The 17,805-nt window shown below is 39.9% G+C and overlaps 1 protein-coding gene across 1 annotated transcript in view; it reads right to left on the bottom strand.

Moving 5' to 3' along the window:
• DOCK8 (dedicator of cytokinesis 8) overlaps nt 1–17,805 on the bottom strand; it is a 164,424-nt gene that overhangs the window by 127,886 nt on the left and 18,733 nt on the right. Inside the window, exons 4-5 of the mRNA XM_012641593.1 lie at nt 11,292–11,415; nt 5,364–5,576 (exon numbers count right to left, since the gene is read on the bottom strand). Coding sequence (XP_012497047.1) covers nt 5,364–5,576; nt 11,292–11,415 — 337 coding nt within the window. The remainder of the gene's footprint in view (nt 1–5,363; nt 5,577–11,291; nt 11,416–17,805) is intronic.

The raw sequence follows: 17,805 nt of genomic DNA, 5'->3' as shown, positions 1-17,805 counted from the left end.
CATTAGTGAATTCCATGAGGAATTCCACTTGGAGTTAACCCAGGGAAGGGAAGGCTGCCCTCCATGGCTCAAGTCAACTTACATTTGTTTTATTTCTAATAGGAGAATAACACTCTGCCTTTCACAAGAGTTTGCCATCCAACCCCCAACCTTCCAAGTCAGCATTTACAGCAAATATTTTCTCCTTTCAGAAAACCAAGCATTTAAGACAAAGAGATTGAAGGAGGAAGGAAGGAAATGTGAAAATGGACATGGCTTAGTAACATCCACCAGATGGCATTGCAAAATCTTATACCTATTGTTGGTTTTTTTTGTTGTTGTTTTTGTACTTTTTTTTGCCTGCTCTACATACATATTCAGAGTATTTCTCCTGCCAAGGGCTTTACTAGTAAATAGGTGAGTTTCAGATTTGAGATCTGAGTCAGAATGGTTCACTTAAGGCTGTAAACCATTAATGCTGTAACAGATTCTCTTTCTCAGTTCACTGTTTTCTTAAATAGATGAGAGAGATTGCGGAGTGAATTTACAGGTTCTATACAGACAAATGTAGGTAGAACTTGCAAAAGTTCTAGGTATAGGAAAGCTTAGCAATGACAAATTAAGAGCTATACCTGTCTATTTTACCACATAGGGGCTAAAGACTTAAAGAGAAATAACAAGTCTCTATTGAAACTTTAGCATTTAAATCTGAATTTAATTACATTCACGTTTGTGAAATTAAACAGTGAATCCTTGAAAACTTTAATTCCCACTCTTGCAGTAGGTTATCCAAACACGTGAGTGGTCTGCTGCTCATAAAGATTCAAATAGAGTCATGTCTAATTGTCTTTTCCTGGCAATAAATGCTGGCAGCTTCCCACCAAATACCCCACAGCAACCATAACATTGTTACAAACAGCAGTAAAGTCACCTTCCTGGTAAATCTGTACCCGGTTTGGTGGAATGATTGAAGTGCTAAACTCACCACTACTCTAATCTCTCTTCCCCTTCAGCCCCCATTCCTGTGGTTGCAGCGGGCCGACTCGCTGGGTGGAATTGCCGGGTTTGTTTCAGAGCAGACACTGTTCAGATGCCTGCACTGAGCTGGACACCCTCAGAGCAAGCTGGAACTTTTAGGATGATCAGAACAGACACATCTGAAGGGAAGGGCCTCCTCTTTGGAAAACAACCCCAAGGTACGGATTCCTAAGACTACCTTTGGTTTGGATTCTAATCTTTGGAATCCGTTTTTTTGTTTGTTTTGTTTTGTTTTGTTTTAGAAATAGGGTCTCACTCTGTCGCCCAGGCTGAAGTGCTGTGGCACGTGATCAGTTATAGCTCACTGTAACCTCGATCTCCTGGCCTCAGGTGATCTTCCTGCCTCAGCCTCTGGAGTGGCTAGGACTTCAGGCGCACCACCATGCCCGGCTAATTTTTTTATTTTTATTTTTTTTGTAGAGATAGGGTCTCGAAATGTTGCCCAAGCTGGTCCTGAACTCCTGGCCTCACGCGATCCACTGCCTTGGCCTCCCAAAGCGCTGGGATTACAGGGGTGAGCTACCACGCCTGCCCTGGGATCGTTTCTTAAAAAACTTTTCATTTGGAAAATTCTAAACACATACAAAAGTAGAGAGAATGATACAATGAACCACCATTTATTCATCACCTAGCTTCAACAATTTCAACTCATGGGAAGCCTGGTTTCATGTATGTTCCCGTTTACTATCTTCCCCCACGCAATACTGGGTTATTTACAGGCGAGTTCCCAGATACCATATAATTTCACGTGTAAATATTTCAGTACATATCTCTAAAAGATAAAGACTTTTAAAAACACATGACAATAATATTATAACTCCTAAAAAAAGAACAATAATTTCTTATTGCCACTAAATAATTGTATCAGTTTCAAATTTCCCCATCTTAGTTTTTTTACAGTTAGTTTGTTAAGTCAGGATCTGAATAAGGTCCATGTCTGCCATTTGGATGATGTATTTCCTAAGTCTCTTCTTATCTATGTGAATTTCTTGAGCCTTTACAGCTATCTTAACTAGGAACTCATTCCCAAAGAAGCAGAAGGTGCAAATGTGAGGCTTTAGTGAATACCTATTGTTTTTATCATCCTGAGAAATATACATAAATGAAGGGAATAAAAGAGATAATGAGGCCAGGTGTGGTGGCTCACGCCTGTAATCCTAGCACTCTGGAAGGTCGAGGCCGGCGGATTGTTTGAGCTCAGGAGTTCGAAACCAGCCTGAGTAAGAGCGAGACCCCATCTTTACTAAAAATACAAAGAAATTAATCAGACAACTAAAAATATATAGAAAAAATTAGCTGGGCATGGTGGCGCATACCTGTAGTCCCAGCTCCCCGGGAGGCTGAGGCAGAAGGATTGCCTGAGCCCAGGAGTTTGAGGTTGCTGTGAGCTAGGATGACGCCACGGCACTCTAGCCCAGGCAACACAGTGAGACTCTGTCTCAAAAAAAAAAAAAAGAGATAATGAGAGAGAAAGCATGAGAGATGATATTCTTCCATCTATTGACACACAGGATCTTGAGGCTAACTCCGTATTTGCGTACCTGTGATTCATTATGTGAGCCAACAAGTACCCTCCCCCTTTTTTTCTGAATTGGTTTTTAGTTGAGTTCTGTCATTTGTAACCAAGAGCCCTCAGGAAACTCTGCTATGATTTGGAGTACAGTGGCATCTTTTTAGGGATCAACCCATAGGATGCCTTTTGTAGAATCTGAATGAATCAAGCAAAGAACTTGCCTTGCAGAAGCTTGGTGGCTGAGTCCCACTTTTGCCTCCCCTGTAGACTCAGTCATAATTTGGATACAATAATTTACCTCTCACTTTCCTTACTGGGAAACCAAGTAATGACAATACAAAAGAATCTGATTAATATGTCATAAAAATCAGCATTTTATAATCATTTCAGAGTAGGTGTAAATCTACCTTTCTTCCACAGGACTTACTTTGAAGAAAGTACAAATTACAAGTATGAATGCAATTTCTTAGAGAACAGCTTCAAAATATTAAAAGGCTGCTATAGAGGCCCTCAAGCATTCTGGACATACCAGTTTACAAATAACTGGTACACCAATTACAAAGCATTCCTCCTTAACAATAAAAGCTGACCCCATTAGGACCTCTGCTAGAGTCTAACTTTCAGTCCCAACTGAGTTTCTGCATTGTTTCAAAGACCACAAAACAAAGTTCCTGCAAAAACAGTCTATGTTTCATTCTCTTAATCAATTCAGATGGGACATCTTCCCATCTCATGCCACCAGGGAGACTTTGACAAGCTAGTGTCTCATCTTTTAATTGTTTTCTCTTTTCTGGTATCCACTTTGGGTCCCTTTAGTACATGTTAGCATCTCTACCATGAAATTGGGAGGAAGAGGAAGACAAATAAAGGTCAAATCATCAGATTTAATATTTCTTGACAAATCTGGTAAAAAGTTTTCATGTTGCAGATAGAAACTGAGAAGTTATAACATATGATTTTTAAGATATCATCTTTGGATTTCAGTTACACATGCTAATATATGAGGTAGTCATATGTAGATACATAAACAAGCAAACATGAAATTTGGAGTTAATGGTAAGGGTTCCCAATTTTATAATTTATCTGTTGAATCTTGAACAAGTTGTTTAACCTCTCTGATTCTTATTTTCTCATCTGATGAATGGAGATGATAATATTGCCCACATTATTCATAGTAATTTATTTAAAAAATTTATTCTTTTAAATTGACAAATAATCATGTATATTTATGGGGTACTATGTGATGTTTTGATCTATGTATGTATTATAGAAAAAATAAATTAAGCTAATTAACAAATCCATCACCTTACCAACTTACATTTTTTTGTGTGTGGTGAGAACAATGAAAATCTATTCTTTTAGCCATTTTAAAATATACAATACATTATTATTAACTGTGGTCACCATGTAGTGCAACAGATTACTAAAACTTGTTCCTCCAGTCTAACAGACTGTACCCTTTGATCACCATTTCCGACACCTCCCCACAGCCTCTGGTAACCACCTTTCTACTCTGTTTCTGTGAGATTCGTTGTTTTGGATTCCACATGTTAATTTATTTTTAATCTGTCTCATTCAGAAGAGGATTTGAGGCTGCTGATAGAACTATAAATAAAATAAATGAGAAAAGGAAGGTTGTTAGAAAATGAGGATAAATAAAGAAAAAAAAGTTGGAGTAAATTCAGGACACCAATCAGCAAGCTGCCACATTTGGCCGAGGTGAACAGAAATTTACTCTAAGAATTTAGGAGAGCCAGTTACAAAATGGGCACAATCTCCAAGTGTCATGTCATCTCAGTGGAAGCTTAATTCTCTTCTGAAGACTGGGGATAATTTCCCTTTAGGTCCTCATTGATGGGGGAGCTGGATGATGACTAGGTCAATGTCCACAACAGTATTTCCATGGTGGACATGATATCATATCTCACGACTTCCGTTTCCTTTATCATCCTCTTTGCTGACCAATGGTGAGCTCACCCCAGGGCAGGTCAGCAAACACAATTCACAGGGGTGGGGCCTTATAAGAGGTGAGAATCAGGCTCTCTGATGGTTTTGCTTCAACTAGGGACCAAATTTCAAATATTTAGAGGCACGCATGGATGGCATATCTTTTATGTAAAGTTTCCCCAAATCTTATTTCTTGCAACAGAACTTTTAATACAATTGGACAGCAGAGATATAGTGGTAACCTGTTCCGGCAAGACTCAGAAGTGTAGATAACCTGACATGCAGAAGGGAAAACTGAGAGACTCACATAAAACATAAGGAGCCTAAACAGATAAAGGCTTGAATAATGGCCATTCTTTATTCCATCCACAGGCAAAGTCTAACTTACCAAATTGTTCTGGGTCAGCTCCATAAACAAAGAAGTGGACAATCAAGATCTCAAAGTCATGCACACTGGGAGATGGTTGTGATTATTTTAGCTTGAAATTGTTTTGAAAGCAGGTATCTCTAGATGCTCATAGAGACCATTAAAAAATAGTGAAGCAGTAAAGAACATCAAGGTTTAAGGAATATATGTGTTGATGAATTAGTTGCAAGTAGACTCTTGAAATGTCTTGAGGATTAAATGAGATGATACCAGTGAACCTGTTTTGTAAAGTGCTATGAAAATCTCAGTTACTATTATCAGAATCCCATCTGTACGATGATCAGTAATTGGCTCTGCTATGGCCCAGGCTTGCCTTAGTGAAAAACACAATCACAGAAAACATACAATTAAGCATCCTGACATCACGGATTGCTATACAGTAATAACAAACAATAAAATCTTCCTCACGACTCTCTTGTCTTCACTGAAATTCTCCAGGATAGAGACCATGGCACCCACCTCGTCCACTGATGGGTACAGGGCAAAGAGCTCGGCCTGCCGATTGGTCCTCCGGGCCTCCTCATTTTGCTTCTCAAAGTCCTCGGCACTCACGTGCTGCAGGAGGTTTTCTAGTCGCTGGTCAGGCTGCAGGCTGCGGAGGTCAAAGTCACAGGCAGTGAGGGGGCCTTTCCCAGACACATCGCACAGCACGTTCAAGCGGCGGGGCCCTGTCTGGGAGAGAAAACAGCGGGTCCAAAACGAGAACAAAAGAATCTGGGATGTCTCAAGACTGCTCCAATCTGGGACTATACAATCTGAAGCCTCAAGTTTTCTGAAGAAACTGGGGATTTGACAAGAATGATGTCGTATCTTCCTGGCCGGACTATCCTTAAATTATATGTCTCCTTCTAAGCTGGAAGCAGGTAGTTACTCGTCAGATGTCCATAAACCAGTCCTGAGGAGAGGTTTGAAAATAGCACTGTGTTCCTACTAGCTGTTGGAGCATTCTTTCCTGGAGGTTGGCAGCCAAGTCACTTAATGAACCACACGTCTCACGCTCAAGCAAAACAGAGCTGGACTAAGGTGTGACGAAAAGGAGACTGGACTGGGAAATAACGAGACCCCCTTCTTAGTCTCCACGCCAGAGCTTGGATTTGAAATTGGAAAATAAAGTGACCTGTGAGGCCTTCCAAATTCAACTTTATATAAACTCCAAAGCTGAATGTTAGGTTTCCAAAGACAAAGTTGTGGAAGCAGGAAACATTTTCCTACAGGACTTAAGTAGCATTTATAGGAATAAGCACAAAAAAAAAAAAAAAAAAGGAAAAGCATTTGGTATTGAAGCAGTATCCACTTTAGCTGTGCTTGTTTTAGTGTACTTGAAAAAAAACAGTCTTAAATGAGTGACAAAGTAGATGATTTATTCCATTAGAAATGTTTTGGTAATTGAGGACTACATGCCTAACTGAAAACCCAGCAAAGCACAAATAACTGTAAACAACAATATGTTGTAAGACATATCTATCACAGATAGATCAGTGATAAACATCTATAAAATTTATGGTAAAATGTTATTCTCAAACTTCTACTAAATGGACATACTACTGTACAATTTCTCTATAGTATATATGTTTTTTGTGGCATCTAGCCTACCTCATAAAATTGCTACTCTGCTAGATGATAAATTTTACCCAAACTAGCAATAATCAATATTGACACTTTCATTAGTAATATTTTAAGCCTTTTCATTTTTATAACTTTTCATTTTATCACATTTTTCATTTTCGAATTTAGCTTTCTGACTCTGCTTGTGCCTTCAACACGTTCTCAAGATATTTTCTGCTCCTCAATACGGAAAACATGCTTGGTCCTGTCACGAACACATTTAGCACACATGGAACCACCATAGGCCCTGCTGACATTTTTTTTTGTTTTAGACAACCTCATCTGAACTTTAGGTCTCATAGCACAAACCCCTCGGAGCCTGCCTGCAGACAGGCCGTATGCAGATTTTAGTGCTTTTCCAACCTTCTTGGTATAAAGGTAAACAACTCTATCACCAGGTGTTCGGGACAGCCTACTTTTGTTAGGGGCTATACTGCAGGAAAGCCTACGGCAGTATGTCAAACACTGGACATTCTGAGTGCCCCTACACCAGCTCAAAGGACTGTTCTGGGAGCTCTTGGCTCCTGCAATGTCTCAGGTGGCAGCTGATTGTAAAGGGAACAGAGATGAAGAAAAAATTAGCTTCCATACCTAGACAGTGTCCCCAGAAGAACTAATTAGTAATACTTTTATTTGTCTTAGAATTAATAAGAGTTCGGAGAAAATGAGTTTAATTTCCCAAGTTTATTTAAAAGGATGTCAAGCTATATATGTGTCGAAAGTCTTAAAAAAGCTCGTATCCTTTAATCCAGAAATTTCACTTCTAAGAATTTATCCTAAGGGTATAACTGGACAAGTGTGCAAGGATGTGAGGACAAGAGCATCTCTGAAACACTATTTGTAACAGCAAAATAGTAGAAACAAACTAAATGCCCCCCAAAAGAGGAGGCATTAAGAGGTTTTGGAAGTTTCATACAATGGAAAGTTATGTAGCCATTAAAAAAAAAAACATGTATTCATTGGAAAAGAAAGATAATCACAGTATATTGTTAAGATGAAAAACGAAGTTACACAATATTATGTGGAAGTTACATAATATTATGTGCAATATGGCCTACTTTTTATGAATATGTGTGTACCATGGAGTCATACCACATATGTGTCTGACTTTTATAAATTCAGGCATTTGGCATCACCACTCCACTCAGTCAGAATGTATGCAAGAACGAGAGTGGAATGGAAAAGGTTGCTGGTCGTCTCACGGTCTAAGCATCTCTCCATGATGAATATTATTCTACTACTTCAAGACATACAACTTTGGTACAATTTGGCTCTTTTTAAAATTTTTAATTGACACATAATTGTACATATTTTTTGGGTACAATGTGATATTTCAATGCCTGTATACAATGTATAATGATCAAATCAGGGTAATGAGCATAGCTGTCACCTCAAACGATGATCATTTCTTTGTGTTGGGAATGTTCAAAATCTTTTCTTCTAGTTAATTGAAAATATAGAACAAGTTATTGTTAACAACTATAGTCCCCCTGCAGTGCTATAGACCTGTGGTCCCCAGCCCCGGGCTGTGGACCGGTACTGGCCCATGGCCTGTTAGGAAGCAGGCCGCACAGCAGGAGGTGAGCTGTGGGCAAGTGAGCGAAGATTCATCTGTATTTACAGCCGCTCCCCATCGCTCACATCACCGCATAAGCTCCGCCTCCTGTCAGATCTCACAGGAGCTCAAACCCTACTGTAAACTGCACAGTGAGGGACCTAGGTTGCGTGCTCCTTATAAAACTTTAATGCCTGATGATCTGAGGTGGCGTTGAGGCAGTGACGCTAGCCACCGGAGAGCAGGTGCAAATGTAATAAATGTAATGGCTTGAATCATCCTGAAACCATCCCCCCTCCACCCGGGTCTGTGGAAAAACTGTCTCCCACGAAACCAGTGCCTTGTGCCAAAAAGGTTGCCAGAAAGGTTAGGGAAGGCTGCTATAGAACAGTAGAACTTATTCCTCCTGTCTAGCTGTAACTTTGTATCTGTTAACCAACCTCTCTCTATTCATACCACCCTTCCCAGCCTCTAGTTACCACTATTCTACTCTCTACTTCTATGTTATCAATTTATTTAATTCCTACATATGAGTAAGAACATACAATATTTATCTTTCTGTGCCTGGCATTTTTCATTAAACATAATATTCACCAGTCTCATCCATGTTGCTGCAAATAACAGGATTTCTTTCTTTTCTATGGCTCAATAGTATTCCATTGTGTATATGTACCACATTTTCTTTATCTATTCATCTGTTGATGGACGCTTAAGTTGATTCCATAACTTGGCCATTGTGAATAGTGTTGCAATAAACATGGCGGTGCAGATATCTCCCTGACGTACTGATTTCCTCTCCTTTGTATATATGCCCAGTAGTGGGATTGCTGGATCATATGGTCAATCTGGCTCTTAAATCCATCCAATTGACTTAGTCGAGTGCTCTGTTATTGGCTGTAGGACAGAGTGTGCTTTATTATGTACTGGTCTTCAGCTATTGTCTCTCAGCTCCAAACGCACCCTTGTGTACTGCTCTGTGATGCTAGATCTGGGACTCAGAAGACCATGTTTCTGCTTCGTCTGCAGCTCCTGCAGGCTTTGTCAATAGGGGTGCTACAGGGATGCTGGATGCCTGGAGGAGGGAGAAGTGACTTGCAGTTCCTCTTATCTTGGTTCCACCCTTCAGATTCTTTTGGCAGTTCCAAAGCCATCCTCATCTTACCTTCTTGAAGGTACCAGCACCAGCTGGGAAATCTCTCCTCCTAGGAGGTCTGAGTCCAGACTCCATGAGGTCTTTCTTCTGAGATCCTGAGATACCACCAGCTGGGCAGTGCTCCGTTCTCAGAGATCTGAGTCCTTGCTCTGAGGCTCCTCTTCTGAGCTTCTAGTTTCTAACAACTCTAAGCTCTTCCCCTAGACCTGTGGTCCTCAAATTGTGGTCCTGAAACCAGCATCATCATCATTGTTTGGGAAATGCTAATTAGAAATCATCAGGCCCCACTCCAGACCTGTTGAATCAGAAATTCTGGCAGGTAGGGCCCAGCAACCTGTGGTTGAACAAGCAACCCCCTCAGGGGATTCTGCTAAAGCTCAAGTCTGAGAACCACTCCTCTAGATCCCAGCCCCAGGGTGGTGTGCTATTTCCTGTAGTTATGATTTTGGTATGACCTCAGTTGTCCCTTTTGGTTTTCCCAGTCCTCCAAAACCTGTATAATCAATTTCCTGTGTTAAATTTCTTCTGTTGAAATACATAGTGTGGCTTCTGTCTAGCTAATACAAGGAACAATTTAATAGTTGATCATTATGTAGGGAAAAAACTGAATTTAGTCAAAATTAACAATGAAAAATCCCTTAAATTTTCTACAGAGTAGAGCATACAGGTATTCCATCCCTCAGTATGCCTGTCACATTCAGCACCGGAACTGATGGTTGGTTCCTCTGTGAAGCTCATATTAAGTAGTTGGCTTGGCTTTAGGGACCATGTTGTTTGAAAAGTAAGTATTATTTTCAAGCCCCTAATAATATTGAGCATGGTGAGATGTCTGTGTTATGAGGACACATGAAAGCCGAAAATTATACTAGTTTACAAGACGTTCTGTGCAAACTTGGACAAATTTTTTCTTCTTGTTTTTTTCTCATCTATAAAATGGGCAGGTTAGATTAGAGCAATGGCTTTTTAAAAAATTACTTGTAGTAAAACATACATAACATAAAATTTACCATCTTAATAATTTTAAGTGTACAGTTCAGTAGTGTTAAGTATATTCACATGGTACGACAACCATCACCACTGCTCATCTCCATAACTTTTTTCCTCCTGCAAAGCTGAGATTCTGTACTCATTAAACAATAGCTCCCCATGCCTCCCTCCCCCACCCCCAGACAACCACACTTTGTTTATCCATTTATTCATGGATGGACCCTCGGGTTGCTTCCACCTCTCGGCTATTGTGAATAATGCTGCTGTGAACATGGGTGTAGAGAACTTAACTTTTGGAGACATGAAATTTATTGGCTACTGTTTTTTTTTTGCTATTTTATGAAAATGAATGCTTGCTTTCTTTTCTGTCTTCTAGTTTGTTAGAGTATTTTCTGGAGTTCTTTACATGGATCCCAAAACTATTGACAAACGGGCATTAAAAAAAATTAGTTACAAGTTAAAAGTTCATTTCACAAGATATATTCTTTAACCTGACTTTTAAACTGTAACTACTTTATAATAATAATTAATGACAACAACAATAACAGTGACCAGCATTTCCTGGGCACTAAGTGCAGTTGGCATTGTTCTAAATCTTTACACATATTAACCCACTTAATACTCAAATAATCTCATAAACTGGTTAGTATTATCAACCTTGTTTTCCAGGGGAGAGTTGCATTACCCTGTCTGAGGTTATAGAGTTAGTAAGTGGTAGAATTAGTAGGAGAATGAAGGCAGTCTGGCCTCAGTGTGGAGCTTTTAATTGCTATGCAGTCTGCCTAGGGGCTCCCTTGAGTCTCTGCAGGAATTGTTCTAGGGATGGGCCCAAGGTGTCCCCCTCCCCCAGTTAGAGCCCCTTCACTTTGATCTATTTTAATCATGGAACTTCTTGGTTTTTGTTTGAACACCAATTTCTGTACCTACAAACAATTTGAAAAAAAAAATAACAGTGACTCAGATGGTCGCGTTCCTCTTACTCAAACATTCTGTGAGTCTAACCTTTATTCTGGTTTTACAAGCTGACAGCGTGACCTGGGCAGAACGGCCCAGTAACCCAGTAACCATGTTTGTTGATGGGAAATACCTGAGTGGTGGGTTCATTGCACTCCAAGGTTTCTGACTCAAAGGTCTGTTTCTGAAGAGTCTTGTGAAAATCTTTTCGAGATCCAGTCTTTTTAAAGCTGCAAATCTCCGAACTTCCTTGGTTTCTTTTATTGTTGATATGATTTAATTGGAAGACAGAAAGAGAGAGAGAGACAGGCAAAACCATTAGATTAAAATAAAAGTAATGGCTTAAGCGTAGACATGGTGTGGAGAGAGCTTTCAAAGAGAGGACCAATTGTAATTCCTCACATCTAATTAAGCACCAAGCCTAATACAAGGCTCCGTTGTAATGAGATACAAACTTGCCTCCTGGCTGGCTCATTATTAAAGGCAGGCATGGCCTGGGAAAATGCCACTTCAGAGGTGCGGTCATTTCAGCTGTGGGGCATTTGGCTCCAAGCTGAAGCTAAACTATGACCCTAGTGTATGTAAGAGGCTGGAATAAATCTAGCAATGTGCAGAAGCAGCAAATAGAGATCGTTTGAAGATAAAAATAGAGAAAACCATTTAATCTCCACATTAATGTTCTTTATAATGAATAACAAAGGCAAGACATGCTTAAGAAAAAATAGAAATAAATGATTTATCTACTGAAAGTCTTTGCTAACATTAGAAATCCCCCTTCTACGAACTCCATTAAAATCGTGTTTAAAAAATATGTAGCTATGCAAAGGGTTTAAAATAGAACGTCTAGCACTGTCACTGGAGAAGTGAGACCGGCATGAGAAAGGCAACAGATATTCAAGTGATGACTAGAGAAACCGGCGTGTGTGTTCCCCATTTTTATGACTCAAAGGTTTCTTGGAAAACATGCTGCAAGGTCAAATGCATAAACACACACCATTTATTAGAAAAACCACTGGGCAAGCAGGTAAAAAGGGACAGGAAGTGAGGGCAGAATGTATTGGGCAGATCGAATGCCAGAGAGATAAAGCAGGAAATGTAGGAGAGCTACTAGCAATGATCCAGTACAGAGTATGTAACTCCTTGAAAGGAAGGGGTGTCGGAGGGAGGGAGTGGCACCCACAGAGCAGGTGTTTGATAATTGCTTGAATTAATTAAAGAAAGAATGAGATGCCCCAGTGTCATCCGTAGGGAGAACAGGACTCTCTCTCTCTGGATTTTATTGTGCTCTGAAGACAAGCAATTTGTTTTGAGCACAAGGAGACAAGAAACTACCTAGAAAACAGACACAATCAGCTCGGTGACTAATTCAAGATGAAGTACACTGTAACTGGCCATCCTCGATGTCTCTTGGCCATCTGAATTGCCCTGACCCAAATCTGTATTAATAGGGCTGGGTAAAAAGCAGGCCAAATTGGGGAAATGAAAAAAATAAATAAATGAAAAAAGTATACTCTGAATAAGGAAATAAAACTAAGTATTTAGAAAAGATTTTGAGAAAAATATCCAGAATAATTTCTGGTTTGGGATTCCTAAACACCAGCAAAAAACAAACAAAAATTAAAATATAAACTATATTGTTCATAAACATTAATAAACAAAAAGTATTTTGGAGACTCTTTTAAACAAGTCATCAGAAGTAGTAATTATTTAAACTATTTATGAAAATTATTTTGGTTCCAGTTGCTCTAAGAGTGCAAATGGTAGCAGTAAAAAAGAGTAGAAATACATATTAGCAAAATTATTTTGTAAGATTTATTTTCTATTAACAGAGTTCTTTGAAAGAAATCCTCACCTGGGATTTTATAAGCCTGCTAGCTTCTTAAAAGTTATCCTCACCAACATACATTTAGGCAGCAACGTGTATATGTGTGCTGGGTGGGCAAGCTTTCCTAAAGGCATTCCCTAAAATGACTGTTTTTGGATTCTCTCTAGGAGCTCAAAGAAAAAAAATGTTGTGTGTGATCTAACATCTGGGGGAGAAGAGGGAAACCAAATCAAAGTAGTGGCAAATATAGGCAAATATGAAGTTGTGGCCTAAGATTATACTACCCCAAATGACAACACACTGAATCTGTGTTTATTTTTCCCTAAAAGTCCAATCATAAGGGGAAATATTACTAAAGAAATCGCCTAACATGAATTCATTCTAAGATCAAAACAAACAGTGAGTTAAAATTCAAATTTCACATTTTGGTATTTACCCTTTGCCTGTGTTAGGACCTGCGAAAGGTATTAATGTCAAAGGTTCAATATCACGTGGCTGTTTACAAGGAAACCTTCTTAGGCCACAGAAATAAAAATTAGGAAAGTAGCCTAGCTAAAGACCTTTTGTGTGGCAGCCTCAGCTACCAGAACTATATCTGCTTTAGCTTTATTTTTTGTTTTATAGTAAAATGCACCTATTTCCAATAGTGTTTACTTACAAGTGAACATCTCACACACACACACACACACACACACACACACACACACACACACACAGCATGCCTGTGTCCATCATCCTCAAGTTACTTCTCCCTCTATGCCTCTGTTTCTTCATAGGGTGAGGCATGGACGTGAAGTGAATGCCCAGAAGTTTTCCCCAGCTTTAAGATTCATGATAAAAAGTTTATACACTATATCTGAAAAAATCATAACTTTTAGGGATCTGCTTAACTTTTAGGGACCTGAAATTTATTTGGTTTCTTTGGCTATCATTTGCAAATGCATGCTTGCTTTCTTTTCTGCCTTCCATTTTCTTAGAATGTTTGCACCCCACAGCCAATGACAAATGGGCATTTAAAAAGTTAGTAATGGGATGGTGTTAAAAGTTTATTTCACAATGTACACACTTTAACCTGATAGATATGCCAGCCTTCAGCGTTTTTGCTATGGAAAGCATTAAGACTAGCATCTTCCATGACCATGTGTTTGAAACCAGAGCAAACTTCTCTCCCCTTCCTCATAATAGATTTAGCATCTACTTCCCCGTTGTAAATTCTCAGAAAGTTGCAAAGCTCCCTCACGGCAGTGAGGGTGCGGCTGGCTGAGGAGGAGAAGACAAGGGTTGGCAAGCATGGAAAGATGACTCATTCCAGAAGTGCTGGCCGCAGAGAGAACCACCACTGGGTAGGTAGTGCGACTGCTGGCTCAGTGCCACTGGCTGCAAGTGAGAGTCCCAGCCTCATTACCCGGCCCTGGCGACTGAGTCAAAGACAGCCGAGTTCCTGTTGAGCCCGTGTGCAGACAGGAGAAGGATGGGGAAGCAGGCCAACTGCTAGAAAAACCATCTTCGTGAAATGAACACTATTGCTTCCCAGAACTGTATTCCTTTTCTTAAAACACTGTTCTTACACATTTGAAGACAATCCAAAGGCTGAACATATTCTGGGAGCATTCTCTTTCAAGGCAGTGTGGTGCAGCAGACAGAATCTGGGCTCTAGAGTCAGAAGGACCTGGGTTCAGGTGCTGGCTCTTTATGTCCCAGCTAAGAGATCTTGGGCAAGTGACTTAACCTCTCTGAGCCACAGCTTCCTCAAGGGTGAAATGGGGCAAAATGTGGCTCATTTTGAGGGCCTATAGTGAGGTTTAGAAATTACATATGTTCATTTCTTTTCCTCTTCCCTTTACCTTCGCTTTCCCACCCCCTCTCCCCTTCACTTCCCCGCGTTCCTGTACAACCTGGTGCTAGCATCGTAAGGTGCCTCAGAACAAGGCAGTCATCTGTGTCTCAGGGTGGGGGGCACCGGGTGAGGCCCAGAATGGGACGCTGAAACCCAGACAGGGTGAGGAGGACATTCATTTGAAAAGGACTGCCTGGCATGGGGAGTCAGAACCCACATGGTGTGAGGAGGCACCCCAGCCTGGGGCAGCTTGGCACGTGGGAACAGAGCCTGGGCGGGGCCTTAGCGCGTCTGGGTTGGTGGGGAAGGAGTCTGCGCACACAGGTCGAGAGTGGCTCGGTGATATCCACAGCGCGCTGCTCTCTGTTCCTGCATAGGCTGATGAGCCTGGCCTGCTTTTCACACTTTAGAAAGCAAATAGTGGAGCACCTTGACAGCCAGCACAACAAATGCATGTCATAATAAGCAATTATTGATCAGGGAGACATTTTTATGATGTTTTGGGGAGTAACTGAATTATATGCACTGATGTGTTTGAATTTTAATTGTTTACCAGTTCACTGGGAGTAAAATATGGAGTAATAAAACAGATGATACCCCATTCCTTGATATCCCAACTCTCCTTGAGCACGACCTTCCTTCAGAATTACCTTAATCACTCTGAATGAGAGACAAAGTCTAAGGGCTTTTATGATGCTGCCCATAACACTCATGAAATGTTTCACTGTCGCTGCGGATAATACACCGAGAATAAACAGTATGGAAACAAGTTTAATCACTTAAGAGTTCGGCTCTCCACCAAGACAGCAAAAACATTCTGAAGTTAGTCCCTCTTTGTTTCATTTAGAGAAAATGACAGAGGAAATAATGCTTAAAATACTTAATATCCCACAAAGGATGTCATCAGACATTAATCCACACAAAATATATGGCAATAAGATGAGATAGACAAGCCAACATGGCACCACGCTAGTCATTAAACCAATAGTCATTTTCAAAAGTCATGGAGAGAAAAGTACTATTACTTTTAGAGCAAGGAAACCAAACTTGGTGCTATAGACATGAAAAACAGAATGGAACTCATTCAAGGAATCTTCCAGTCTAAGTAACACAGACGAACATTTCAAGTAAGAAAATACATTTCCCCAGAAAGGAGACAATGCGTTTCATGTTTCTTTATAGTTTAATCTTTCCCTATCAGGTTAAAAAGTTTTAGAACTTTCCTCTGTCATTCATGGGCAGCACTATTTGTATGATTTAAATGTCTCAATTATAGAATGTGAGTGGCAAATGCCCTATAGAATGATGAGAGTGGGAGGGAACACAAGTGGCCATTACTCCACTCCTCTGCACCCTAAGTGGAATTCAAAGTCATTATTACAGATAGCAAGGGCATAAAAGCTTATCTCTAGATATTTATAGAGAAATGTAATATCAGCAAGGAGATAATTGAGAATAAAAGAGCTAACTAAATCAGTGTTTGACTGCATGATTCTGGATGACAGAGACATGTCCATGGAAGGCAAAGTGGCTTCATTAAGGAAGGCAGGTCCGTCCACCCACGGTGCATTAAAATGTATGGGATAGAGTTTTTTGTTCATCCCTTCGACGTGCTAATGTAAGTGCTTCTTCTGATGTTTACTACTTAGAAAATAACATAAATAATAGCTAGTATTTATTGAATTATTACTAAATGTCAAGAAATCTGAGTAGTTGATGTGTTTTGATTAATTTATTGTATATAACAAAACTACTTATGAGAGGCTGGGCGCAGTGGCTCACACCTGTAATCCTAGCACTCTGGGAGGCCGAGGCGGGTGGATCGCTCAAGGTCAGGAGTTCGAGATCAGCCTGAGCAAGAGCGAGACCCCGTCTCTACTAAAAAATAGAAAGACATGATCTGGACAACTAAAAATATATATATAGAAAAAATTAGCTGGGCATGGTGGCACATGCCTGTAGTCCTAGCTACTTGGGAGGCTGAGGCAGTAGAATTGCTTGAGCCCAGGAGTTTGAGGTTGTTGTGAGCTAGGCTGACGCCACGGCACTCACTCTAGCCTGGGCAACAGAGTGAGACTCTGTCTCAAAAAAACAAACAAACAAACAAAAACTACTTATGAGGTAAGTACTATTCTAAATCTTATTTTCCTGATGAGAAAATTAAAGCACAAAGAAATACATTAATTGGCCTTGGGTCACACAGCTAGTAAGCGGTGGAGGCAGGATTTGAATCCATTTACTCCCACTCCAGAGAAACCACTATTCTATAAAATAGTATAATAAACCATAGCAAAGTAACAAGAGCTTACATTTAATGAGTCACTACTTAATGCTAGGCATCTTCCTAGATTTCTATCCATTGCTTTTGAAGTACAATTATAATTGATCCTTTTTAGAGTACAGTTCTGTGAGTTTTGACAAATGCATATGGTTGTGTAACCACCACTACACTCAAGATACAGAACAGTTCCAGCACCCCCCTCCAAATTTTTCCAGTCCTTTTGTAGTCAGCCCCATTCCCTACTCCAAAACTCTGGTGACCTGTTTTCTATCTCTATAGCTTTGTCTCTTCTAGAACGTCATATAAATGGAACCATGCAGCTATTTTTTTTGTTTGGTTCCTTTTGCTTAGCATAATGCATCTGAGATTCATCCCTGTTGTTGCATGTAACAGTAGTTTGTTGCATTTTACTGCTGAGTAGTGTTTCATTGTTTGGATTTGCCAGAGTTTGCTTAATTGATTACCCAATTGAGTATAATATGGGTTGTTTGTAGTTTTTGGCAATTATAAATAAAGCTGTTATAAATATTTGCATACAGATTTTTATGTGAATATAGGTTTTCGTTTCACTCAGGCACATACCTGAGAGTAGGATTTCACGTTGTACAGTTAAGTGCATATTTAACTGGGATTTTAGAATACTTAACCAAAGGAAACTCAGTGATAGGAAACTGTATTCAGAAAGTAGGTGTAATAGCTTCCAG

The sequence above is a fragment of the Propithecus coquereli genome, unplaced genomic scaffold (genome assembly GCF_000956105.1).
Source record: "Propithecus coquereli isolate 6110/MARCELLA unplaced genomic scaffold, Pcoq_1.0 Scaffold166, whole genome shotgun sequence".
Lineage (NCBI taxonomy): Eukaryota > Metazoa > Chordata > Mammalia > Primates > Indriidae > Propithecus > Propithecus coquereli.
This window is presented reverse-complemented; position numbering and strand designations above follow the sequence as displayed.